The sequence below is a fragment of the Phocoena sinus genome, chromosome 6 (assembly GCF_008692025.1).
Source record: "Phocoena sinus isolate mPhoSin1 chromosome 6, mPhoSin1.pri, whole genome shotgun sequence".
Lineage (NCBI taxonomy): Eukaryota > Metazoa > Chordata > Mammalia > Artiodactyla > Phocoenidae > Phocoena > Phocoena sinus.
Genome location: NC_045768.1, coordinates 6,454,149 through 6,480,910, shown reverse-complemented (window position 1 = coordinate 6,480,910; position 26,762 = coordinate 6,454,149). Strand labels below are relative to the sequence as shown.

General features: G+C 52.9%; 1 protein-coding gene across 1 annotated transcript in view; it reads left to right on the top strand.

The window, feature by feature from the left end:
• Positions 1–18,665, top strand: part of PRRX2 (paired related homeobox 2) — a 50,787-nt gene extending 32,122 nt beyond the window's left edge. The window contains exons 2-4 of the mRNA XM_032636121.1: positions 14,701–14,888; positions 15,738–15,916; positions 16,909–18,665. Coding sequence (XP_032492012.1) covers positions 14,701–14,888; positions 15,738–15,916; positions 16,909–17,044 — 503 coding nt within the window. The 3' untranslated portion in view covers positions 17,045–18,665. The remainder of the gene's footprint in view (positions 1–14,700; positions 14,889–15,737; positions 15,917–16,908) is intronic.
• The last annotated feature ends 8,097 nt before the right edge of the window (positions 18,666–26,762 follow it).

The following is a 26,762-nucleotide window of genomic DNA, read 5'->3' as shown; positions in this document are numbered from 1 at the left end:
TGACTGTCGTCTGAGGGTGTGACTGGAACCAGTTAGAGATGTCACAGATGGCTCTGTGCCCAGGCTCTGGGTGCACCCTGCCGGTGAGGCTGGTGGGGGCCGGGAACACAGACAGGCGCCCACCCCGCTGACACACAGCAGGGGATAGTTCCTTCAGCCTTGAAGGCACCAGGGTCCATGAGCCTGTGGGGGTGGGTGGGCAGAACACTCAGATTTGCTCAAGTAGAACAGAGGGGCCAGCTAAGCCACAGGAAATTGGAGTGGTCTCTGCACCCAGTCACCAGCCCTCATCCTGACTCCCAGCAAGTGCTGGTTGTGGGCTGTGAGAGGTCCGGAGCTCTTAAATGGAAGAAAGAAAACCCACAGTGGGTCCTTAGCAGCAACTTCATCCTGGTCTGGAAATGATTAATGAGGGCAGCTTCCACTGCCAGATGCCAGCCTCTTAGGGGACAGACAGACTGGACATAAGCTCCCGCTTCATCACTGCCTGGCTGTGTGACCTGAGTCAGCTACTTCACCTCTCTGAACCTCACTGGCCCCGACTGAGAGCAAGGCTTACCAACAGCGCCTTCTGCATTGGAGAAGGCAGGGCTTTGTAACCCAGTGCCAGGCACACAATAAAAGTTCAGTAAATGGAAGCCAAAAAAAACGGTGGGAAGTGGGGGTCCTGTCCTCACCACATGCCCACACTGTGGTGAGCAGGGCAGCAGAAACACTAAGACAGCCTGGAGCTTCTCTGAGCTGAACCTCAAACTCACATCTTCCAGCGTGCCTGGAACTCAGATGGGTCATAAAAACCTGCGGTGATGCTTTAAAGGTCAGCCTCTCTGGGAGTTACAGCATCAACCCAGAGCTGGGGTCAGGGGAGGTCCCGCCAACCTCGGAAGAGGGGCCGATGGGCACTGCCTTTATCTCAGCTGCTATCTGTGGGGAGCTGTGCAAGGGACCCCAAGGTGAAACAGGGGCAAAGGGACAGGTTCTCCTGGGGCACAAAAGCTGACTCTCCATCAAACTGACTTTTTAGTGTGGCAGTCTGTGCACACGATTCAGAAAGTCTGTGAACCACCGCCCCCCCCCCCCCCCCCCCCCCCAGCCAACAAAGTTACATGCAGACTTCTGTGTGCACCTGTGTTTTTCTGGGGAAGGGTCCATAGCGTTCCTCAGATTCCTCAAGGGGTTCGTGACTGAAATGGAGGGAGAACCAATGAGTCACGGCCTAGGTTTCATTTTGGAAAAGTAATAGTGAGGGGACTTCCCTGGCGGTCCAGTGGTTAAGACTCCACACTTCCACTGCAAGGGGCACGGGCTTGATCCCTGGTCGGGGAACTAAGATCCCGCATGCCGTGCAGTGTGGCCACAAAAAAAAAGAAAGAAAAGTAATAGGGTAGTGGGCATCTGTGCGGCCCACCGCGTTTAACGTGTTCTTGGGAAAGCCCTGGACTGTTCCATCCTCTGTGTCAGCTTGAGAGGGAGGCATAGATACTGTACTTGCCCCAGTGCACAGATGGTGAGACCGAGGGCCCAAGAAGGGAACTCTCTTGACTGAGGACACACAGGGTAACGTTTTCCTCAAGCTCAGGTGCCCAGGAGAGGCAACCATTGGCTCTCTTGCTGGGCTGCTGGTTTGCCCCGCCCCCTGCCAACCGTGCCCAATTGCTGGGTCAGGGATGCGCTCCTGCACGCCCCTCCCCAGGGAACCCCGAAACAGAGAGAGAGCAGGAAGGAGAAAAATGTGTGTTCTCAGGGGGTTGGACGTCAGTGGACAGAACTTGGGGTCCCACTGCCTTGCTGGGAGCCCTTGGCTAAGCCGCTGCCGCTCCTCATGGCTCAGTTTCCCCATCGGCAAAAATGAGGGGCTTTGGGGACTTCCCTGGTGGTCCAGTGGTTAAGACTCTGCACTTCCACTGCAGGGGGCACGGCTCGATCCTTGGTTGGGGAAGTAAGATCCCCGCATGCCACGCAGCGCGGCCAAAAATAATAATAGTAATAAAAAAATTTTTTGTTTTTAAGTGAGGGTCTTTGACAGATAATCTGTAAGGATCCTTCAGGACTGAGTCCTGGGAAGACAAGCATAAGAGGCTTGAGATCCCCAGAGCCATCTGCAGCTTTGTTTCAGAACCAAGCCACACGAAATCGGACCTTCTCTGCGCCCGACCCCCAGCCCTCGCCCTGACTCCCAGCAGGTGCTGGCGGTGGGCTTGGAGAGGCCCAGGAGCTCAGAGCTGGGAGAGGAAACCCCACACTGAGCCCTGAGCAGCAACTTCACCCTGGTCTGGAAATGGTTAATGAACTTTCCTCCAGATACCAGCCCCTTATTAAAATGTAGGTTTTACAATAAATCTGGCATTTGGCCACCAACCTTAGATTAAAACCAGACGGGACAGACACTAGCCCCCTTCTTAGGCCAAATTTTAAGCAAAGGGCTGCTCTTCCTCCAGATTGGTTCCCGGGCTCCCAATCCCCTGTACCCCCATTCCAGCCCTGTGCCCCCACTTTCTGGAGCTCGGTTTGCGGGTGTCGGGAACAGAGAAGACAGGGCTGACCACAGATGTGAACTTCTGGGTCCTGGAATGCTGAGGTGGGAGGTGATCAGGCCCCGGACCCAGAGGTTTTGGGGGCAGCAGGGGAGGTTCCGGGGACTCCAGAGCCTTTGAGATGGTCAGGGGTATCTGGCTTTTGACCTCCCACCCTTCTCTGTGCCTAAGAATAGGACACACATGTTCTCTGCCTGGTAGCTTCATCCCTTTTTCCCTGCTTGGGCCCAATAATCACATTTTTCAAAGGCTCCTGGGTCTCTGAAGAAGTTTTGGCCTCATGCATCCCCTTGTGGTGGCCCCCACGTGGAGATATTCTGTCCGGAGAACCGCCCCCCCCTTGTGGCAGCTGTCTTACTGAGCATTTCCCCAAAGACCCTGACCCAGAGTGGCTTTGGGGCTTCCCAGGCAGCACTGAGCCACTATCTGGGCCTTAGAGACTCTATCCTCCCCACTCCCGGTCACATCCCCACCAAGCGTTCCGGGGATCTCCTTTCCTTGCTCTTCTCAGCCAATCCCAGTATTTCTCTCTACCCCCTCCCTTTTTTTCTGTGTTCTTCTTGTATGACGACTTTATTGAGATTTCATTCACATAACATACAATTCACCCATTTAAAGCATACAATCCAGTGATTTCTAGTGTGTTCCAGTTGTACGACCATCACCACAATCGATTTTAGAACATTTTCATCACCCCAGAAGTAAACCCTGCACCCTTTAGTCCTCACCCCCTCGCCCCACCCCCATCACCCTCCCCCGGTCCCTGGCAACCACTAATCTACTTTCTGTCTCTATAGATTTGCCTATTCCGGACAGTTCATATGAGTGGAATTGCACATCAGGTGCCCTTTTGTCAATGGCGCCGTCTTCTTTCACTCAGCGTAATGTTTTCAGGGGTCATCCATGGTGTGGCATGGATTAGGGCTTCGTTCCTGTTTGCAGTCGAATAATATTCCATTGTATGGATATTTGGGGTACCCACTCATCAGCTGACGGGCATTTGGGTTGTTTCGACTTCTGGGTTCTTATGAGTATTGCTGCTCTGAGCATTCATTCGTATCCAAGTTTTTGTGTGGACATATGTTTTCATTTCTCTTGAGTATACAACTGGGAGTGGAATTGCTGGGTCACATGCTAACTCTATTTTTAACATTTTGAGGAACTGCCAGGCTGTTTTCCAAAGTGGCTGCATCACTTTTCGTTCCTATCAGCAGTGCCTGGGGGTTCTGATCTCTCCACATTCTTTCCACCACTTGTTATTATTTGCCTTTTGATTCTAGACATCCTAGTAGGTGTGAAGTTGTATCTCGCAGTGATTTTGCTTTGCATCTCCCTGATGGCTAATAATGATTGAGCATCTTTTCATATGCTTGTTGGTCATTTGTATATCTTCTTTGGAGAAATGTCTATTCAGATCATTTGCTCATTTTTAAATTGGACTGTTTGTCTTTTTATTGTTGAGTTACAAGAGTTCTTGACATTTTCTAAATACAAGTCTCTTATCAAATATATGATTTGTAAATAGTTTTTCCCATTCTGTGGGCTGTCTTTTTACTTTCTTGATGGTGTTCACAAAAGTTTTAAATCTGAAGAAGTCCGATTTCTCTTTTTTTTGTTGTTTAATTGTTTGTGCTTTTTCTGTCATATCCAAGAAACCATTGTCTGGCCCTTTTGAGGGTAAAGGGAACTGGCTTTGGAAGTTGAGACTTTCATCCCTTTTTTGGAATGAGGGCTTCCTTCATCTATATAGTCATTCATTCAGAAATATTTCTGAAAACAAACTACTTGCCCAGTCCTGGGGATACAGCAGTGACAAGGCAAACCCAGCCCCCACCTTCCTAGAGCTTAGAATGGAATGGAAGAGACAAGCATGAAGCAGAAAACCAAAACAGAAGAAGGACTTAATTACAGATGTACTGGGGAGGGAGGAGGGCCCGGGAGCCTGTAACAAGGAGATCTGTCCTGGTCTGAGGGCTGGGAAAGACCCCTCCAGGACAGGGCATTTAGTCTTGAGATTAAAGGCCGGGAAACATTAGCCAGGCAAAAGGGGTGCAGTGCTCTAGGCCAGGAACAGCATGTGCAAAGGCCCTGAGGTGGCGGGAACTCTTGCTCTCCGGTAAGGCAAATCACCTTGGCACACTGGCCCCTCCACTGAGGTCTCTTGGGGGGGTCCAGTGGCCTGAGGGAAGTGTGTGCAGCATGCCACGTCCTTAGTGCGTGTACGGAAGAGGTTCTAGACCCCAGAGAGACCCAGATGCATTGCGGCTCCCTCCAGGACCCTGCTGAGGGTTCGAGAGGACATGCAGGGGCCTCCTCCGGCCTCCTCCAGACTCCAGGGTTAGCCCAAGCCTGCAGAGGCCTCCTCATAGCCATGCTGGTTACTGGCCTCGGGCTGGGAGGGGGTGGGGGACGCAGCAGTCCCGGGCTGAGGTGGCCCGTGACCCTGGGTTGTTACGTGCTGTCTGAGGCCTGTGAGATCATGGGGACATGGATAGGGCCCCAGGGGACCCTCTCTGACTCCCTGGGCCCCGCTGTGTCTTCCTTCCTCACCTTCCTTCCTGAGACATTTTCTCCTTCTCTAGACTGGTAGCTATGAAAATGTATCAGCACCTTGGGTTTTTGTTCAAAATGAGTGAGATGAAACATCCTTGGAGGGGCAGCTGGACAGTGGGTGCTGGTGGCTGACTCCCCTCCCGCACTGCCCCAAGCCCCTCCCTCCTACCCTGTGACACATGCTGTCATGACTCAGCCCTGGCCAGGTCGCTATGGCTCCATAAGGAAGAACCTGGACCCTGGAGACAGGCTGGGACCGGGGCAGACTCTGAAGTCTTCCCGCGCTCTTTCAGGGCCTCCTCATTTGTCTGGTCACCTCTTCATTTATTCACTCGCTCAACAAATATTTGTGGAGAGTTTACCCTGGGCCAGGCCCTGTGACAGGTCCCAGAGAGACAGAAAGCAGTGAGTTCCAGTCCCTGCCAGACAAATGACCCTACATATACGCTGCAACGTGACAGAGCTATGATGGGGGGTCTGGGATGGCTTCCTGGAGGAGGCGGCATTCTGCTGAGACCTGAAGGTGAGCTAGGGAGGCAGAGAGAAGTCGCAAGCCCACGAACGGAGCGGGCAGAGGTCCTCAGGGGAGAGGATGTGCATGTCCAATGTAAATCCTGACCTCAGGGAGGCTGCGAACCTGGGACAGCAGCTCTGAGACCACCCCAGCCCCCCTGACCTGCCACTGCCCACCCAGGGGGCCTGAGGGGCCCCATCCAGTGGACAGAGCCCCAAAACCCTCAAGACAAAGACCCCATCCTTCTGTCATGTTCACCATCAGTTTGTCCAGGGCTGGGCTGGAGGCTGGAGCTATCTCCTCCCTCGGTTCTCTCTGCCAAGTGGGGAGAGAAGAAAGGACCTGGGGTTGGCAGGGGGAGGATTCTCACTCGTTGTGTGACCCTGGGTAGGTCCTAGCCCCGCTCTGGGCCTCTCTCCCTCTTCTCCTCTGTGAGGCAGAGGCATCCCTGCCGCCCATCTTGAGGTTGCTGGGGCCTCCAGGGAGGTGATACTGGGAAGTCCACCTGTGTGATCTCACCCCACTTTGTGCCTTAGCCCTGGTCCCTGAGTGTCCTGGACTGAGGCCGGCCTGTCCAAACATGAAAGCAGCTCTTAGCTCCTTGTTTGAGTTTCCGGCTGGGGCAGAGCTGGCCTCCTGGGGAAGCTCCCCGGAAGCCCAGGCGCCCTTCTCCAGATGGCTGCAGGCTCCATGCTGCTTCTCCTTCCTCCTCCCTTCTGTCCAGCCTTCCTTTCTTCCTTACAATGTGGGTGACGCACTTGGTGCCAGGTGTGACCCTGGCTCTGCCCTCACGGGTCTCACATGCCCCACCCCCTCAACGCTACCCGACCCTGCATGCTGTTGACAGACCCCTGCCCTGTGTGCCGGGGACTCCAGCACAGATCCCAGCTCTAGAGACGCTCCTTAAGCCCCCCTCTTCTTGGCTGATCCATTCACCCTAAGCCCCTGGAGAGACCCCCAGAATCTCACTGCATGAAGACCTGGGGGTACTCTTAGGGCTGGCCGCCCATGCCAAACTGGTTAAAAGCCTGGGCTCCATGCCAATCCGCAGGTTTAAGTCCCAGCTCCAGCCTTGACTGGCCACGTGGATTTGGCAGGTTGCTTAACCCCGTGCCTCAGTTTCCTCGTCTGTAAAATCAGGCTAGGAGCACGCAGGTCTGACGGTTGTGAAGGTTCGATGAGGTGGTTCCTGTTACTTCCATTTCTCAGCGCAATTCCTGAGGCTGGGACAGAATAAAGCCTTCATCCACCGCCACGCTGCTGGTGCGCCAGGGCCAACCTAAGGTCCTAAACCAGGACCCCCGGCTCCTTTACCGCCTGTACTGCCTCTCACTTCCTATCTGAGGAGGTGAGATTCTCCCCCAAGTCTCTCCTGGTGGCATTTGAGCCAGGGATGCTGCCTCGCAGAAGCTAGGGACACCGTTTCCAGAATTCCTGTCGGAGCCCTTCTCTCAGGGGTCTTTCAAAGGAACCCAGGTCTCTACCAAGAGACCCGGGTGTTTGGGGAGGGGGGCAGCCTCTCTGTGCCCCCCACCTCCACTTCCTTCCTCAGACTTTTCTGGCTGTAAATACTTCTGCAGCTTCGAAGCTCCTTTGACCAAGGCCCAGTGTTAATTTGTTAAATCCACGTCAAGGTCCTGGGGACGCGTTGTTTATTTTTGTGAACGTGTTGGCAGAGATCACATTTGGGGTGGGGGGAGGCTGCTTATTCGGTCAGAATAAATGCTAATTAATAAAAGTTATTTATTTGGGTTGGAGCTTGCCGTGGCCCCAGGGTCAGGCACAAACTGACTATTTGAAGCAAAAACAAACAGAGAGTGTCTCTCAACAGCTTGAGAAAGGCAGAAACGAAGAGGCCGGATTTATTTGTCTTAGGAAGAATTTGCAGTTAATTCCCTCCAGACTATTTAGACCCTTAAATTACACGGAATAAGAAAAACCATGGGTGCAGGAGAGGGAGCCAGGAACACTTGATCATTTGGCCGAGAGCAGAGTTTTCAAATGTCTTTGGCCTGAAGTCAGCCAAGTAAATTGTATGTGTGAAATAATTTAATGGCAGAAAACTGTGCGCCAGTCACTTCTTTTTCACTGTAATGTAATACGGGAGAGAGCATGGCTGGCCTCCCCTACGTGAGGCTGTTTTGCTCTACCCTGATCCCCGCCCCTCACAATAGCCGCTAAACAGCCCACGTAAATGGAGGTGGTTTCAGGCTTTATTTTCAATCCCAGAGGAAAGCAGAACTTTTACGGAACAAAAGGAAACTTTGGGCACAGCCCTGACTTGGACGGAGCTGGTCCCAGTACTCGCTGGCCTGAGGCTTCAAGAGTATTTATTTTCCAAACGCTTTAAGCTCAAGCGTGGAACCCCCAGAGGACACACGCCTACCACAATCCACTTCTCAGGGGGTGATTCAGGAACTCATGGTAACGAGTATCCAGCACATCTGCTGGGAAGCAGAGTCCAGCCTGAGAGCCCTGGCTGAGTCCAAGCTGTGGGTTCGAGTCCTGGGTCACCTCCAAGACGCTGCGTGAATCTTCCTGAACCTCGGCTGCCTCTCCTCAGCCTCTGCCCACAGCAGGGACTGGAACCATCTTTCTACTGTGGGCGGGGCTGAGGGAGAAAGATCTTTGTCTTCAGGCGGGAAGAGGGTTGCACACAAGGAAGAATGCCAAGAGCAGCGAACATATATCAAGCGATTACTACGCTCTTGGCACTGAGTTAAATTCAGCTCCTCCAGGAACTTTGTGTGACCTTGGGCAAGCTGCTGTCCCTCAGGGCTCCCAGAGGTGAGGTCTTCCTCCCGGGGGCTATAGGGTGGAGACTCGGGGGCATTTCCGCACCAGTGAGATGACATGATCCATGGTGTCTCCCAGGGCTGGGGCGGAGAGTGTGACAGACCCCCGCATCACCTTCCCTGGGAACCGCGGGAGGCGGCCCCCTCGGAGGCTGGCTCACAACCCGGGCCACCTGAGCCTTCCCACAGACACGGACTCCAGTCCCCGCTGTGTGATCTTGGGTGAACCTCTCAGTTTCCCAGTGTGTGAAATGGGCCAGTGCCTCATAGGGCAGATGCCAGGATCCAGTGGATGGAAGCAGACAGAGCGCTTGGCATCCCTCCTGCCCAAACCAACTTCTTCTTTTTTTTTTTTTTGCGGCATGTGGGCCTCTCACTGTTGTGGCCTCTCCCGTTGCGGAGCACAGGCTCCGGACGCGCAGGCACAGCGGCCATGGCTCACGGGCCTAGCTGCTCTGCGGCATGTGGGATCTTCCTGGACTGGGGCACGAACCCGTGTTCCCTGCATCGGCAGGGGGACTCTCAACCACTGCGCCACCGGGGAAGCCCTTTTTTTTTTTTTTTAAAGATTTAATTTTAATTTTAATTTTTGGCTGCATTGGGTCTTCATTGCTGCGCATGGGCCTTCTTTGGTCGAGCAGGGGCTTCTGTTGCGGAGCAACAGGCTCCAGGCGTGTGGGCTCAGTAGTTGTGGCACGCAGGCTCAGCAGTTGTGGCATGCAGCCTATAGAGCGCAGGCTCAGGAGTTGTGGCGTGCGGTCCCAGTTTCTCCGTGGCACGTGGGATCTTCCCGGACCAGGGATCAAACCCGTGTCCCCTGCGTTGGCAGGCAGACTTCTATCCACTGCGCCACCAGGGAAGCCCCCAAACCAACTTTTGTTGAGCGCATCCCATCATAGCTGCCTTGATGGGAACCCCCAGGGAGATGTGACTCCAGACAAGTGGAGACTAGCTGGTATCAGGGGTGGCGAGAGTCTGGGATTGTTGGGAGGGGTGTTAAGCGCCCTTGTGTGAGGGTTTCAGCTCCAAGGCACCACGCAGTTTGGCCAAAGAGCAGAGTTGTTCCTTCCGGCGCCCGCTTGGAGGGGGCCGAGGCTGCAAAGTGATTTTCATTTCAACACCCTCAGTTTTGAATTGCTAAATTTCCTGAAAAATTCTCCTTTTTTGGCTGAAATGCCTCCTGCATTGGGTTTGTGCCCAAGAAGCGTTGCCTGAAGGGGGGCGGAAATCGGCTCGCAATGGCTGGTGTTCCAGAAGCTTCTGTCCGCTCTCAGGCTCTTGACCACACAGGTTTTCAGCGCTCAGCCCTTGTTATTTCAGTTTAAGGTTTCTTCCAGCTCAAGGGGGTGGGGAGCCGGGGGTGGAGAGACGTTCACCGGCACCAGACATTCTCATCCATCTTCACCTTTTCTTGGAGGAAAGGGGTGAGGAGTGAAGACTGAAGCGGGTCCAGGAGAAGAGGCCAGCTCGCCCGGGGCCGCTCCGTGTTCCCTGCCATTGCCTAGCCCACCCCCAGATGTGTCCCACGTTTGCAGTACTTCCCAAAGGGGAAACGTACTGGCCCTCCCTCCAAACCAGGGCCTCCCTCTCTCTCAGCACCATGGACACGGTGAACCAGAGAATTCCCTGACGCGGGGCCTTCCTTGTGCATCGAAGCGTACTCAGCAGCGTCCCCAGCCTCTGCCTCGATCCTAGGAGCACCCCCTCTCCCAGTCCATCAGAACCGTCTCCGGACATTGCCAGATGTCCCCTGGAGGCTACATTGCCCTCTGTTGAGAACCACTGGTCCAAACCAAGTAAGGTCATTTTTTTCCCGGCATCCTGCCTGATTCCTGCCTGACAACCCCCCACCCTACCCCCGATGCAATTACTTACCAGGCTCATGGAACAATTTAGCCTCCGATCAAATCAGCCGGTTGCTCAAGAGTCAATAAACCCTGCTAAGCTGGGAGCTCATTCAAAAGCCAGGATTGAGTGCTATCCGTGGCTGGGCCTGGAATGTGCTAGATGCTCAGCTGAACGACTCCTCAGCATCGTGTGAAGAACGTAGCACGTATAAAGGGAATGTGTAACTGGGGAAGCAAAAACACAAGGTGTGGCCCCAAATCCAAAAGGTTCACAATGCGTCCTGTTGGCCCAGCTGTGGGCAAAACTGACCTTCCTATCCACCGCTGCCGGGAAGCGTTATGGGGGATTTGGCCACTTCTAGCATTTTACTCACTGGCCAAGCAATCCCACTTCTAGGAATCTGTCCCAAATATTCACTGGCAAAAATAGAAAATCATGTTTGCACGAGGTTATTAATTGTGGCATTCTTTAATTGCAAAAGATTGGAAACACACTACGTGCCCATCCACAGGGCTCTGGTTTTAGTTGACTAAACCACGGTACATTCGCACAGCCGAGTGGTACAGAGCTGTGAGAAGGTGCATGCAGGACTTCTCTGCACTGGATGGAGGAATCCCTGGGATGTATTGCTCAGTGGGAAAAAAGGGAGATACACAACGGTACATGGTCTGCTATCTTTCAATAGAAGAGGGGGAGAAAATATTATACTTGAAAAAAATATTTGCAAAAAGCAATGCTGGGGACTTCCCTCGTGATCCAGTGAGTAAGACTCCACACTCCCAGTGCTGGGGGCCTGGGTTCGATCCCTGCTCTGGGAACTAGACCGCGCATGCATGCCACAGCTAAGAGTCCACACGCTGCAACCTAGAAGTCCACATGCCATAACCAAAGATCCCGCATGCAGCAGCTAAGACCCGGCACAGCCAATATAAATAATAAATAAATAAATAAAAAGTATATTTTTCTAAAAAGCAATGCTGGAAGGATAGAGCAAAGGCTAATTTAAAAATTGTTCTGGGGCTTCCCTGGTGGCGCAGTGGTTGCGAGTCCGCCTGCCGATGCAGGGGACGCGGGTTCGTGCCCCGGTCGGGGAGGATCCCACATGCCGCGGAGCGGCTGGGCCCGTGAGCCATGGCCGCTTAGCCTGCGCGTCCGGAGCCTGTGCTCCGCAACGGGAGAAGCCACAACAGTGAAAGGCCCGCGTACAGCATAAAAAAAAAAAAAAAAAAAAAAAAAAAAAAAAATTGTTCTGATATGCGGAGGGAGAGAACAAGAGGGAAAATATAATATGGAAATTAATGCAAATAAAGAGGGCTGGGTTTGTTGGGCCAGGTGGAGTGATCTCTGGAGCAAATTAAATAGGAAGAGGCAAGCTTCAGTTTGGGGACTTCCCTGGTGGTCCAGTGGGTAAGAATGCAAGCTCCCAATGCAGGGGGCTTGGGTTCAATCCCTGGTCGGGGAACTAGATCCCGCACGCACGCAGCAACTAAGACCTGGTGCGGCCTAAATAAATAAATAAATATTTTTAAAAAAGAGAGAGAGAGAGAGAGAGACAAGCTGCAGCACCAGTGTATTCAGCGTGGTCTCATGCTTGTAAATTTTTTTAAATACACATTTGTAACTTTGTAAATCTTGGGGAGCAGAGTCGGGAGAAGGGAGTAGTTTGTTTTACTTTGTGCTTGAATCTGTTACTGCGACAAGCAGTGACGTTATTTGGTTATTAAAATATACTTTTTTTTCCTTACATGAAATCTCCAGATTTTTAAAAAATTAAAATTAATATTTATTTATGTTTCTCTCTTACTTTTGAATTTTGAGGTAAAGTGTGCATACAATAGTGTAGAAATCTTAAGTGGACCCTTCACTGAGGGTTTTTTTCTTCTTCATTTTTTTTGTTTTCTTTTTTTTTTTATACAGCAGGTTCTTATTAGTTATCTATTTTATACATATTAGTGTATATATGTCAATCCCAATTTCCCAATTCATCCCGCCACCCCCCGCCCCACTTTCCCCCCTTGGTGTCCATACGTTTGTTCTCTACATCTGTGTCTCTGTTTCTGCCCTGCAAACCGGTTCATCTGTACCATTTTTCTAGGTTCCACATATATGTGTTAATATACAATACTTGTTTTTCTCTTTCTGACTTACTTTACTCTGTATGACAGTCTCTAGGTCCATCCACATCTCTACAAGTGACCCAACTTAGTTCCTTTTTATGGCCGAGTAGTATTCCATTGTATATATGTATCACATCTTTTTTATCCATTCGTCTGTCAGTGGACATTTAGGTTGCTTCCATCACCTGGATATTGTAAACAGTGCTGCAGTGAACATTGGGGTGCGTGTGTCTTTCTGAATTACGGTTTTCTCTGGGTATATGCCCAGTAGTGGGATTGCTGGGTCATATGGTAATTTTATTTTTAGTTTTTTAAGGAACCTCCATACTGTTCTCCATAGTGGCTGTATCAACTTACATTCCCACCAACAGTGCAAGAGGGCTCCCTTTTCTCCACACCCTCTCCAGCCATTGTTGTTTGTAGATTTTCTGATGATGCCCATTCTAACCCATGTGAGGTGACACCTCATTGATGTTTTGATTTGCATTTCTCTAATAATTAGTGATGTTGAGCAGCTTTTCATGTGCCTCTTGGTCATCTGTATGTCTTCTTTGGAGAGATGCCTATTTAGGTTTTCTGCCCATTGTTTGATTGTGTTGTTTGTTTTTATAATATTGAGCTGCATGAGCTGTTTATATATTTTGGAGATGAATCCTTTGTCCGTTGATTCATTTGCAAATATTTTCTCCCATTTGGAAACAACAAACAAGTCTTTTCGTCTTGTTTGTAGTTTCCTTTGCTTTGCAAAAGCTTTTAAGTTTCATTAGGTCCCATTTGTTTATTTTTGTTTTTATTTCCATTACTCTGGGAGGTGGATCAAAAAAGATCTTGCTGTGATTTATATCAAAGAGTGTTCTTCCTATGTTTTCCTCTAAGAGTTTTATAGTGTCTGGTCTTACATTTAGGTCTTTAATCCATTTTGAGTTTATTTTTGTGTGTGGTGTTAGGGAGTGTTCTAATTTCATTCTTTTACATGTAGCTGTCCAGTTTTCCCAGCACCACTTATTGAAGAGACTGTCTTGTCTTCATTGTATATCCTTGCCTCCTTTGTCATAGATTAGTCGACCATAGGTGCGTGGGTTTACCTCTGGGCTTTCGATCCTGTTCCATTGATCTATATTTCTGTTTTTGTGCCAGTACCATATTGTCTTGATTATTGTAGCTTTGTATTATAATCTGAAGTCAGGGAGTCTGATTCCTCCAGCTCCGTTTTTTTCCCTCAAGACTGCTTTGGCTATTCGGGGTCTATTGTGTCTCCGTACAAATTTTAAGGATCCAGATTTTTTAATGTTTGATTAAATATTCTTTTTTTTTTGAAGTATAGTTGATTTACAATGTTGTGTTAATTTCTGGTGCACAGCAAAGTGATTCAGTTAAATATATATATATTCTTTTTCATATTCTTTTCCATTATTGTTTATTACAAGATATTGAATATAGTTCCCTGTGCTATATAGTAAGACCTTGCTATTTATCCATAAAATATACATTTTTTATTAAGGTACACCAGACCCTGAACTGGACACGGTTGGTCCTAAGTGCTGGGTGAGTGCAGTGGAGGAGAGGGGATTCCATGTGGACTCAGGTGGTCAGGGAGGGCTCCCTGGAGGAGTGAACAATGAGCTAGACCCTGCAGGAGGAAGGGTCAGCAGTTCAGCCCTTGGGTAAAATTGAAATGTGGAAATAAATAGTAGCTGAACATCCCCCCTCCCTTCTCCCTCTGTAAATAGGGCATGAAGAGCACCTGTCTATAGGATTCCTGTGAGCATCCATTGACCTGTGGGTGCCTGCAGTGGACCCTTGGAACTGTGACTCTCACTGCTCATTTTTAATATATTAATATTAATATAATTCAACAACAAATACCCATGGAGGGTTTACCATGCCCCAGAGCCTGAGCTAGGAGCCGAGGACACGTAGATATCTCCAGCGGCCCCGCCCCGCCCCCCCCAACCAGGTCAGTTGTCCCTCATGGCGTGGGTGCTTGTCCCCGGGCTCCACAGGATGGGGACCTGGCTGCTTTTGTTCACCATTATGTCCCCAGGGCCCTAACCCTGTGCCTGCCACCCAGTAGGTACTCAGTAAATGTGTTGCAGAATGGATGGATGGATGGATGGATGGATGGATGAAGGAATGGATGAAGGAGTGAATTAAAGGGAGCTGCTCCTGTTCTCGGGCTGCACCATCCATCAGCAGAGGGAGACACAGGTAAAAGGTTCAGAGCACATCGCTGAGCTGGTGCCTGAGTCGTGATCATCACGGCAGCTCCGGGCTGGGGGCCCTGCGGGCACTCACTGCGCGCTGTCCGCCGCCCCGCTGACCCTCGGGCCCCTCCGCAGGTGAGTGTCCCAGCCCCGGGCGCGGCGGCGCCGCCAAGCGGAAGAAGAAGCAGCGGCGGAACCGCACCACGTTCAACAGCAGCCAGCTGCAGGCGCTGGAGCGCGTGTTCGAGCGCACGCACTACCCCGACGCCTTCGTGCGGGAGGAGCTAGCCCGGCGCGTCAACCTCAGCGAGGCGCGTGTCCAGGTGAGTGCTGCCCATCCGTGGGCCCCCCGGGGGAGCGTGCAGCCACCACTCACCCAGGGTTAAGGAGTTGCCAAGGTGAGGTGTTTCAGAGCAGGACCATCTGAGGCCAGGAGGGCTGAGGTTCAAATCCAAGCCCTGCCACTGACCAGCTGTGTGACCTTGAGCAAGTTACTCAGCCTCTCTGTGCCTTAGGTACCTCCCTGTAAAATGAGGATCACGTGGGTCTGTTTTATAGGGTTCTTACGAGAATGAAAGAAGTTGATATCTTTGTAGCTTAGAGCAGTGCCTGGCACATGGGGTTTGGATAAATAAAAGTCGTTTTAAAGTGTTCAGTGCTGGGCTTCCCTGGTGGCGCAGTGGTTGAGAGTCCGCCTGCCGATGCAGGGGACACGGGTTTGTGCCCCGGTCCGGGAAGATCCCACATGCCGCGGAGCAGCTGGGCCCGTGAGCCATGGCCGCTGAGCCTGCGCGTCCGGAGCCTGTGCTCCGCAACGGGAGAGGCCACAGCAGTGAGAGGCCCGCGTACGACAAAAAAAAAAAAAAAAAAGTGTTCAGTGCTTGTTCCGTGCCAGCCCTGAGCTGAGTGCCCAGCGTGCACCTCTCGCATTACAACCTCACAGCAGCTAAATGCTCATCTATTCATTCTTTCATTCATCCACTTGCACATTCTCCAACACATACTTACCCAGCGGCAGGCACCATTTATCACCCCCATTTTACAGATGAGAAAATTGAGGCTCAGAGGGGTGAAGCTGCCAGTGCAGGGTGGGTGGCAGAACAGGCACATACTAGGTGCAAAAGGACTTGGGTCCCCTCAGCAGCCCGCTCACCCCTCCTTCCTGCCCCCAGGTCTGGTTTCAGAACCGCCGGGCCAAGTTCCGCCGAAACGAGCGGGCCATGCTGGCCAACCGCTCAGCTTCGCTGCTCAAGTCCTACAGCCAGGAAGCCGCCATCGAGCAGCCTGTGGCTCCCCGGCCCACTGCCCTGAGCCCCGATTATCTCTCCTGGACGGCTTCATCCCCCTACAGGTGAGAGCGGGAACCCTTTTGGGTCGGGAGGGCGCGAGCAACCAGGGGACCCCGTGGGGTGTTTTAGGGCCCAGACTCCTTTGAGGATCTGAAGAGAGCTGGGAAAGTTGCCCAGGTGCCCCGTGGACCTGGGGGGCACCAAGGGGTATGTGGGCAAGCGTGTAAGCGTGTGGAGGGGCGAGAAAATGAGGCCTGTTTGGAAGAAGTGGAGAAGCCACGTCATCCTGAGGGAGCTGAAATCCTGCGGATTCCTAGGCTGGCACAAGCGCCCCAGCACCCTTCGCCAACCATCCCGGAGAGAGGCCGGGGGGCCGAGGGAGTGGTTCCCTGTCCCAGGGGCCTGGCTGGGCCCCAGAGTCAAAGTCTGGGGCAGTTTTGTCCCGGTCAAAGCTGGGGAAAGGTGGCAGGGCAGGAAGGGAGAGGAAGGAGGTGCTGGCAAGTTGGGTTTCTGCACCCCACAACTCCAGGGAGTGCCATCCACCCCTGAGTCTGTGCGAGCAGCTCTGCTGGAGCCGTGGTCTCATGAGAGGCAAGAGCCGGTGGGTCGTGGGATCTGAGTCCTAGCGATGCCCACGCTAGCCTCACAGCTCTCCCAGCTCCCCGCCTGCCATGCTCTTACCTGGGGCGGGCGAACCTCCAAGAGGCCTCCTTCCATAGAGGTGTGCGTTCATCCCAGCCTCATCCTGCTGTGTGCCAGGCCTAGGGCAGGCGCTAGGGGTGAACAGGAGCTTCCGCTCTCAGGAAGCTCCTGGTCCAGCGAGGAAGGACCACAAGCCTATGGGGGCAGCTCCATGTCCTTGGGCTGACTGTGGGCACTTCTGCCTCTTCCCCCCAGTCTTGTAACCCCAGGGGAAGGCTTCCCAGCCGAGTGAGCTGAGGAGGGGAGGCAGGAGGACCAGAGGCTGGGGTCCAAGACTGGCCGCCAGAGGTGGCCAGCCCCCGGCGGTCTTCCAGCCACAGCAATATGTCCTTGTGTCTTATGTCACCCCCAGCACGGTGCCGCCATACAGCCCAGGAGGCTCAGGCCCTGCGACCCCGGGGGTCAACATGGCCAACAGCATCGCCAGCCTCCGTCTCAAGGCCAAGGAGTTCAGCCTGCATCACAGCCAGGTGCCCACGGTGAACTGACAGCCAGCCCCACCCGGACCCCGCTGCCTCCCCGGCTGCCTCCCCGGCTGCCTCCCCGGGCAGGCTGGGTGGGCTCTCCTGGCCCCTCTTCAGCCCGGACTTCTGAGCCCAAGAGGCTGCTGAGATGCCCAGAGCCTGGCTCAGCCCTTCATCCACGGCCGCTGGAGACTGCGGCCCCTGACCCTGGAGGTGTTGGGCTGGAAGGTTGGAGCAGCGGCTCACCAAGGACCTCACTTACTTTGTGTATTAAAGCCAAAAAGCTGTTGTCTTTAAGAAATAAAAAAAAAAATTTTAAGCCCCAAAAGACTGCGGGAGGGCGGACAAGGGCAGCAAACCAATGAAGGGACGGCCTTTTGGGGCCAGCTGCCCTCGTCTGTGTGCCTCTTTCTGCAGGAAGTCCTCCATCACCCTGTAGAGCCCCAGGGGTGGGGAGCCGGGTAGGAAGACAGAGACCTGCCCTGGAACCCCTGACACCCGGGTGTTTGGGAGAAACCCTGATGTGTGACCCTGGCCAGGACCCGAACCCTCTCTGTGCAGGGAGTGTCTCCCCCGCCCGATGGCAGGAGCAGAGGGTGTGTGGAGGCAGACGCTAGAATTAAATCCCTTGCTGCTGGGCATGCAGAAGCTGGGGGTCCCCTGGGCATTTGACTGTGGGGGACCCGAGCAGATGGCCCAGAATGTCGGGGTGCAGAGTGGAGGACCCAGGTGGGCTCACAGGACAGGCGGGTGGTCCTAACAGACAGGGCCACCAGAGACCTTCTTCCAAGTCCTCCAACCTGCCGTTTCAGAGATGGTCACTGGGGGTGACAGAGGACACATGTGCCACCAGCACTGACATCACTTATGAGGAGTGTGCAGAAAACTGGGGGGTGAGGGGAATGGTCTGAAGCCAGCCCTCTCCACCTGGCCCCGTGCCGCGCCTGCTGATGGGCGCACCCTCCAGGGAAGTTAAGAGATAATTTCTGGGAATTCCCTGGTGATCCATCCGGTGGTTAGGACTCGCTGCTTTCACTGCCAGGGCCCGAATTCCATCCCTGGTTGGGGAACTAATATCCCAAAAGCCATGCGGCCGGAAAAAATAAAATATAATAAAGCGATCATTTCTGCAACCAGCCCCCAGGAAGTAAGACAACACTTCCTGACCCCCAGAGGGCGCAAAGATGCTAGGCCCCTCCGGCGGGGCGGCCCTCACAGTGACACAGCCATCACACCTCTGGACTCCATGGACGGACCCCGTTTCTCTAGTCTGCCCCACCCACACCACATCAAAGCCCCCCAAAGGGCCAGCGTCTCCCCCCCACCAGCCACAGGCTGCATCTTCTGGGTGACCTTGAATAGGTCAAAGCCACGTGACAATCCTAACATGAGGGATGGTCCCCATTTTTGTTTTAGAAGGTGTAACTAACCCCTGAGTGAGGTGAGGACCCTCCCCATCTGTCCCAATTGACCCCCAGAGATTCTTCCCCATCCTCCATCGGGAATTCCACCGTGAAAACACACTTCTGGGCTTCCCTGGTGGCGCAGTGGTTAAGAATCCACCCGCCAATGCAGGGGACACGGGTTCGAGCCCTGGTCCGGGAAGATCCCACATGCCGCGGAGCAACTAAGCCCGTGCGCCACAACTACTGAGCCTGAGCTCTAGAGCCCGCAAGCCACAACTACTGAGCCCGTGTGCTGCAACTTCTGAAGCCCGCGCACCTAGAGCCTGCGCCCCGCAACAAGAGAAGCCACCGCAATGAGAAGCCCACGCACCGCAACAAAGAGTAGCCCCGGCTCGCCGCAACTAGAGAAAGCCCGCGTGCAGCAACGAAGACCCAATGCAGCCAATAAACAAATAAATAAGAAAACAAAACAAACAAGAAAACACGGTTCTTGTGGGGTGAGCTTTGTCCCCTTCAGATGGGCCAACAGGCCCTGGGGACCATCGCCGTGTGACTTCCCTGTGGCTGGGCAGTTGGGACTCTGGTCCTTGGGGTGGGGGGGAATGATGAGGTGAGGCACAGGCTCCAGGTGAAGGCGTGGGGAGGCGGCATTCTGCTGATATGTGGAGCTGGCTCTGCCGGCCTGACTACAGCGGCCAGAGCAAAGGGTTGGCCTGTGCCCTGTACTGTGTGTGTGTATGGCGGGGGAAGGGGGAAGGGGTGGGTACAGCCAGAGCTGTGTTTTCTTGCTCAGTTTGGCCTCTGCCTTGGGTAAGTGATTTCTGGGCTTCTATTTGCCATTCATTCACTGAACAAATATTATGAAATACTATATGTGTGCAGGGCCCTACACTGGGCCCTGAGGAGAAAGCAGAGAATTGACACGGGGTCCCTGGATTCAGAGGCCACACCAAGCCCAAGGAGCCCCAAACCTAGTCTAAGGCATCCAGGCAGGCTTCCTGGAGGAAGTGTCCTGGAAGGATGAAGAGTCCACCAGACAAAGAGGGGAGCGAGAACAGTGTTTCTGGCTAAGGGAACAGCATGTGTAAAGGCCCTGGGGTAGGCCAGAAGCTGCCTCTTTGGGCCAGTGGGGACAGTTCTGGGCCTGGATCTCCTGCAGGATGAAGATGGAGAGAAGCAGGGACAGCTCACGTGGGGCTTGTGTGGCCAGATCTAAAGTCTGGATGTCGGGACTTCCCTGGCGGTCCAGTGGTTGGGACTCTATGCTTCCACTGCAGGGGACATGGGTTCTATCCCTGGTGGGGGAACTAAGATTCCACGTGCTGCATGGCACAGCCAAAAAAATTGTTTCTTAAATTAAAAAATAAAGTTTGGATGTCACCCTGGCAGTGAGGAGCCATGGAGGGGATTTGCTTGGTGGAGGGACCCGCCCCTTGGACCCTGTTGGAAGCAGAGAGACCCCTGCGGAGGCTGGGCTGGATGTCCAGGCAGGAGAAGTGGCAGCCTAGACCAGATGGGGACAGAGTGGGCAATCTGGGAGGTGTCCCAGACACAGCAGGGACAGGGGTTGATGACTAGGTGTTGGGCTGGGGAACAAGGGGTTGCCCAGGGGGCCAGGACTTGGCTTAAGCACGTGGATGCCTGGGAGGAAGAGACCCTGGCAATAGGACCCACCTGGTAGAGGGGTTGGGAAGATGCTGGCCTGCCCTTCCACCCAGACAAGCACTGGGGCCGTCCTGGTCTGAGCAGGGTCCTCCCTCACAAGGAGCTGACACGCACCCCAAGGATTTGCACCAGCGAAGGGCCAGCCCACAGGGCCCAGAGCTGTGCCCTCACGGGCAGCCGGGAAGAGCGGCCTTTTTGTGAGCACGTGGACAAGCCCAGCCAGGCCCTGGGCAGTACCCCAGAACCCAGATGGAGGTGCATCTGGTCTTTCTATTTTCAGTCCAGAGGGAGGGGCCATGAAGCATCGCCAGGTTGGGGCTGCCTGCAGCAGAGATGGGGTCACACTGGCCGGGGGCTCCCACTAGGGCCTGGAAGGTGGGTCCCAAGAACACCAGCTTCAGAAAAAGCCATGGGCCCGGTTCCCATAGAGGCGCTGGCCCCGCCATCGGGCCACAAGGATGTCAATGTCACTTCCTCTCAAGCGCTCAAGAAAAAACAGACTGGCCTAATCATTTACACATGCTGCTCTGGGGAGCTGAGGGAGGGGCCACAGCGGCCCTCCTTGTGAAAGAAAATATATTCCAACATTGCTGTCACGACTGTAGCCCTAATTGCAGGGCTGTGTAGGCAGCTTCCTGGGCACCCGTCCCGGGATATAATTTTCCATGAGGATAAGGTACCCGAGGCCCCGTCCCGAGCTGGGAGAACTTGGAATCCTTCTCCCTCTGATTCCCTTTCCCCTTTTGGCCAAGCAAGCATGGGACAGGGCACTGAATGTATCTGCTTCTGTTTTTTTGTTTGAAATAAAGAAACTTGAGTCAAGAGAAAGAGAGAGAAATTGAAGGAAAGGCAGTCTGGCTCTTGCAAAACCCAAAACCTGAGAAATTAAGACCAGAGTTTTACCTTGGGCAAGGTACTTCTCCGGGCCTCAGTTTTCTCCTCTGTAACATGGGGTGATAACAGAAGCCACCTCACAGGGTTGTTGGCAGAGTTACCCTCCGTAAATGAGCGCTGTGGTGTATACGGTGGAAAAACACAGAGCAAGCGGTGGAGTTTGGGGAATTCAAAATACTCCCTGTTCTGGGGTGAAATTGCACATCCCCTCCTCAGAGAACCTGGCTCCTCCCCTTGTCCCTTCCAAGCCCACACTCCTTGGGCACCAGCTGGGGACAAAAGCTCCTGCACCTCTGCTGCCTGCCACTGGAGGGCGCTGTGGGGCCCCCGCCAGACACAGAGCTGGGAGAACAAGGGCCCTCTCCCACACAGCTCGCCAGAGACGGCCGCAGGTTCCTGAGCCAAAGACAAAGAAACAAGCAAATCCCAAATCACCAGCAGGGGTCACAGCATAAAAATCAGCACAAGCCTTTTGGGAAATGTACCAACAGCCACGACAACGTTGCATGCTTTCACCCAGTAATTCTACCTCTAAGCCACACTTCAAAAAATAATCCACAGTGGGGTGGGGGGTGGAAACAACGTGTGCCAGGATGGATGTTTATCATATATTTTCATAGATGCAGTGTAAAAATTCTGGGAAGACCCAAAGCAAGTTGTAAATACTTTAAATTTAATAATGGCTCACAATCCGCTTGTCTCTATGTTTTCTGTAATGAGACTAATAACCTCCTAGGGAAGCAGAACAAGCAGGCCCATGTGATCATCTCAACTACAAGAGAAGCTCTTTGAAATGAAAAAAACGTGCTTTCTTCCCTTTTATGTCCCCCTTGGTGCCTCAGTGAGAGCTGGACTTGTCTTTTCCATACCTATTGGTAAGTGAGTCCCCCATCCAAAGCTCTCCTCTCTGCTCCTGTTATCCCACCATTAGTCCTTCAGGTCTTGAAGCTTTGTGGTCATCAGGAATTCCCTTCTCTATTGCAAGGGCTGGAAAGAGCATGTTTGAGAACTTCTTAAGCTCTTAGTTCACACCTTAGAAGAAGTGGGAATGGATCAAGCTTGGGATATGAGGAGTCAGGAGTGGGCACCTTGAAACTGGAAGGTGCACTTGATAAAGTGGTGTGGATGACGTAATTCTAAGATGGTCCCATGATTCCCCCCCCCAGGGAGACACGCACTTTGTAATCCCCTCTCCTTGGGTAGGGGTGGAACCTCTGACTTGCTTCTAACCAATAGCATATGGTGAGGATGAAGGGATTTAGCAGATGTGATTAAGGTCCCTAATCAGTGGACTTTGACTAATCCGAAGGGAGATTATCCTTGGTGGGCCTAACTTAACCAGGTGAAACCTTTAAAAGAGAGTCCAGGTCTTCCCTGAAAGAGATCCGGAGCAGAGAGATGCATTCCCACCAGCCTTGAGAAACAAACAGCTGTGCTGTGACCTGCCTGTGGAGGAGGTGGCCCCCAGCAGCCAAGGGCCTCATTCTTACCACCACCAAAAGGAACCCAATCCTGCCTGCAATCTGAATGAGCTCAGAATAGGATACTGAGCTCCAGATGAGACATCAGCTGAGGACTCCTTGACTGCAGCCTGTGAGACCCTTAGCAGAGAACCCAGTTAAGCTGTACCCAGACTCCTGACCTATAGAAACCGTAAGACCATAAATAGGTGTTGTTTTCTCTCTTCCTTTTTTTCTTTTTTGGCTGCACCGAGCAGCTTGCAGGATCTTAGTCCCCTGACCAGAAAACCAGGGATGGAACCCATGCCACCTGATGTAGAAGCACAGAGTCCTAACCACTGGACCGCCAGGGAATTCCCTGGGTGTTGTTTTCCGCTGCTACGTTCGTGGCAACTTGTTATCCAGTGTAGAAAACCAATGCAGATGGAGATGGAGCTTGGAAGTCCTCTTGAGCTTGGCCCCCCTCTTGCCCACAGCACACCCAAAGAACCTCGGGACCCATGACAGAGACTTGACGCCTCTGCTCAAACTATCTGCCATCTTATCACTTTCCAGGCCATTCTGCATAAGCCAACAGATTAGTTGCCCTAAAACGCAGCTTTGGGACTTCCATGGTGGCGCTGTGGTTAAGAATCTGCCTGTCAATGCAGGGGAGACAGGTTCGAGCCCTGGTCTGGGAAGATCCCACATGCTGCGGAGCAACTAAGCCAGTGCGCCACAACTACTGAGCCTGCGCTCTAGAGCCCACGAGCCACAACTACTGAGCCTGTGTGCCACAGCTACTGAAGCCCATGTGCCTAGAGCCCGTGCTCTGCAACAAGAAAAGCCACTGCAATGAGAAGCCCGCACACCGCAATGAAGAGCGGCCCCCTCTCGCCACAACTAGAGAAAGCCCGTGCGCAGCAACGAAGGCCCAAGGCAGCCAAAAATAAAAATAAATTAAAAAACAAACAAAAAAACACAGCCTTGATCATGTCCCTCTCCTGCCTAAAGCCTTCTGGGGCTCCCCAAGGCCCTCCCAACAAAGTACCATCACCCAGGCCAGGTGTTTGAGGTCCTAGCATCCACCCCTTAAACCCGCCTTGTCCCCGACTCCAGATTATTCAGACAATCCTGACAACTCAGTCCCCTCGTCCTACTGTCCCCCGGCAGCAACATCCTGCCCACCCAGTCCCGCTCTGCCAGTGAAAATGTATTCCCCAGAGGGTTACAATGTAGTGTCAACTTTTTTAAAAAAGCAAGTTAAATTCTAGACAGAAGATGCATTGGCATGTCTGGGGAGATGTGTGTTGCTTGAAAAAGCAACGTTGTAATTTTATATTTGGAAAATGAAAAGAAAAACCCTATTATTTTCATAATTCAAACTTTAAAAAGTGAAGCTACTCAACATGTTCTTGGCGGGCACACATGCCAAGAGAAGCAACCACTGTCTCATGAGTGGTCACACGGCAGGATCTCCAGGGAGGAGAGGTAATATATAAAATATAAATATTATATATTTAATATGCATAGATATATACATATTATGTATATTGCATATAATTTGTATGTGTATTTAATATGCATAGTTTAAAAATCTGGAAAGTCATAAACCATAGCGTGAACACTTGTTTTCTCAGGAACGTGGGATTGTGGGTGGTCTCGATTCTTTATATACACACTTGTAAATTTCCCTACTTGGGTTCTAAAAATTGACAAAACTTTTTAGAACTCTATCCAAATTGGAACCATCTTTTTGGAGAACAGTGTATACCACAAGTCTTAAAAACAGGCATGCCTTTTGGACCAGTAATTTTACTTCTAGTAACGTACCTGAAAATAATAGATCTGCACTGAGATTTATGTACAAAGGTGCCCATGAAAGCATTGCTTTTGCTGATGCAGACTGGAAAATTAATTATCCAACAATAAGGGCAGATTAAATAAATGATGAGGGTATCCGGGATGATGGAGTGCCAGGGAGCAGTTAAAATTCATGGTATTGACCATCAAAAGCCCTGGGAGGAAGTGCAGATGTATTATTAGGGAAAATCTCAAGTGATGATAAAAAGGCCAGGCTGTGAGACCCTGAGCACAGATGCCACCCACATCTGTGACACACCGACGACATCTCCCCAAAGACTCGATCCATATTTTTTGTTGTGGAATTCCATCCTGGATAGAAACAGTTCGGAATCCCTATCTCTACACTATGTGTACACACACACACACACACATACATTTTACACATCATTCATTCACTTAATAGAAACGCCTTAGAAGCCAGGTGCTCTTCCAAGACCTGGGGACACAGGCACAGCAAGAATAACACAGACCCAAATCCCTGTCCCCCTGGAGTGCACATTCTAGAGGGAGAGATGGAGAGTGAAGGAGGTGCGGGAAGATGGCACGGGGCCTTGCCAGCCAGGACTGGGTAGGGGGAAGCCACCGGAGGACTGGCACACAGAAGCCTCTGGCCCTGGGTGGGGAGTAGACGGTGGGGGCCAAGGGTGGATGGTGGATGCAGGTATCCAGTTGGGAGCTGTTGCAATGACCTGGAGCGTGACCAGGACAACTGCATGGTGAGGATACAGGAAGCTTTTATTTTCTTCTTTGAGCTTTTCTATAGTTTCTAAACCTCTGATAGTGACCATTACTTGTGGGTACCTGTAATTAACAGTTTAAAATCTCATCCACCTTTCAGCTTCCAATTCAAAGGATGCCTCTCCAGGGAATCCTGCCTGGGTTCCCAGCCACCCGGACACACACCCCTGTTCTGTGACTGCCCAAGGCCCAGCGCACCTGGAATAAGAAGGGGTCCATCTTTCCGCCCTAGCCAGCCTGGAAGCCCATTCCTGAGGCCAATGGCCTCCCAGGGACACACACAGAAACCCCAGGAGCCCTTAATTCTGTGGGAATTAAGGGGGTCCCCAGGTTCTGTCCCTGCCTCCAGGACTAAAACCAGGCCCCTTTGTCCTCTCATCTTTGCCTGTTCCTCCAAGTCTGTCACATACCAGGGAGGCTCTTGGAAGCCTGGAGACAAGGAATCCATTAAACGAGGGAGCCCCAGTGGTTCCCCAGAGGGGCCCTCATAGGAGACTGGGGAGCCCAGGTGGACAGGGCACACCAGCCATCACCTGTCTTGGCCTTCCTCCTTAGAAGTGTGTGTACTCAGGACTTCCCTGATGGTGCAGTGGTTAAGAATCCACCTGCCAATGCAGTGGACAGGGGTTCGAGCCCTGGTCCGGGAAGATCCCACGTGCTGTGGAGCAACTAACCCCGTGCGCCACAGCTACTGAGCCTGTGCTCTAGAGCCCACGCGCCACAACTACTGAGCCCGCGTGCCACAACTACTGAAGCCCGCGCACCTAGAGCCCGTGCTCCGCAAAAAGAGAAGCCACCGCAATGAGAAGCCCGCGCATCACAACAAAGAATAGCTCCCACTCGCCGCAACTAGAGAAAGCCCGCGTGTAGCAACGAAGACCCCACGCAGCCAAAAATAAAGTTTATTAAAAAAAAAAAAAAAAAAAAAAAAAGGGCTTCCCTGGTGGCGCAGTGGTTGAGAGTCCGCCTGCCGATGCAGGGGACACGGGTTCGTGCCCCGGTCCGGGAGGATCCCACATGCCGCGGAGCGGCTGGGCCCGTGAGCCATGGCCGCTGAGCTTGTGCGTCCGGAGCCTGTGCTCCACAACGGGAGAGGCCACAGCAGGGAGAGGCCAGCGCACAGCAAAAAAAAAAAAAAAAAGTGTGTGTACCCGGGTGGGGGTGAAAGGTTCTATAGCATTAGGACCAAACTGGCAACATTTCGAGGAGAGGGCCCCTAACTCACAGACCAGGGCCCTGACCCTGGGGTCTGTGTGATACCCCAGGCTGGCTCTGGGCTTTCCTGATCACTCAGAGCCCAGAAGAAGTTGCCCCCAGCCGCCAGGCTCCAGTCAGGGGCAGCTCCGGTTTCCCAAGCCTGGGCTGGGCCTCAAAGTCCTTGCCTGCCCCCAGGGCTGTGGTTCCGGAGCCCCCAGGCTGCTGCTCAGCACTGCCCTGCCCCCCAGCACTGCCCACACTTCGCACCACCCACAGCCCAGGGTCAGGAGGAGGCAGCCCAAGAGGGCGCCCCGCATCTGGGTGGGGTGCGATCGAGGCGAAGTCAGAGGAACTCACCGGCGCCCAGGATGGCCTGGGGCGGGGTGTGGGTGGGGCTTCTGGCCAGGCCAGCCCACCAGCATCGCCTCACCTGCTGTGCTCACTTTGCCGCTGCCCAAGAAAGGGGCGCTGTGGTTCAGCCCCAGGGGCAGCTGCTCCGGGAAGCCGCCCCCAGCCCTTCCCCATCCTGGAGGGTTC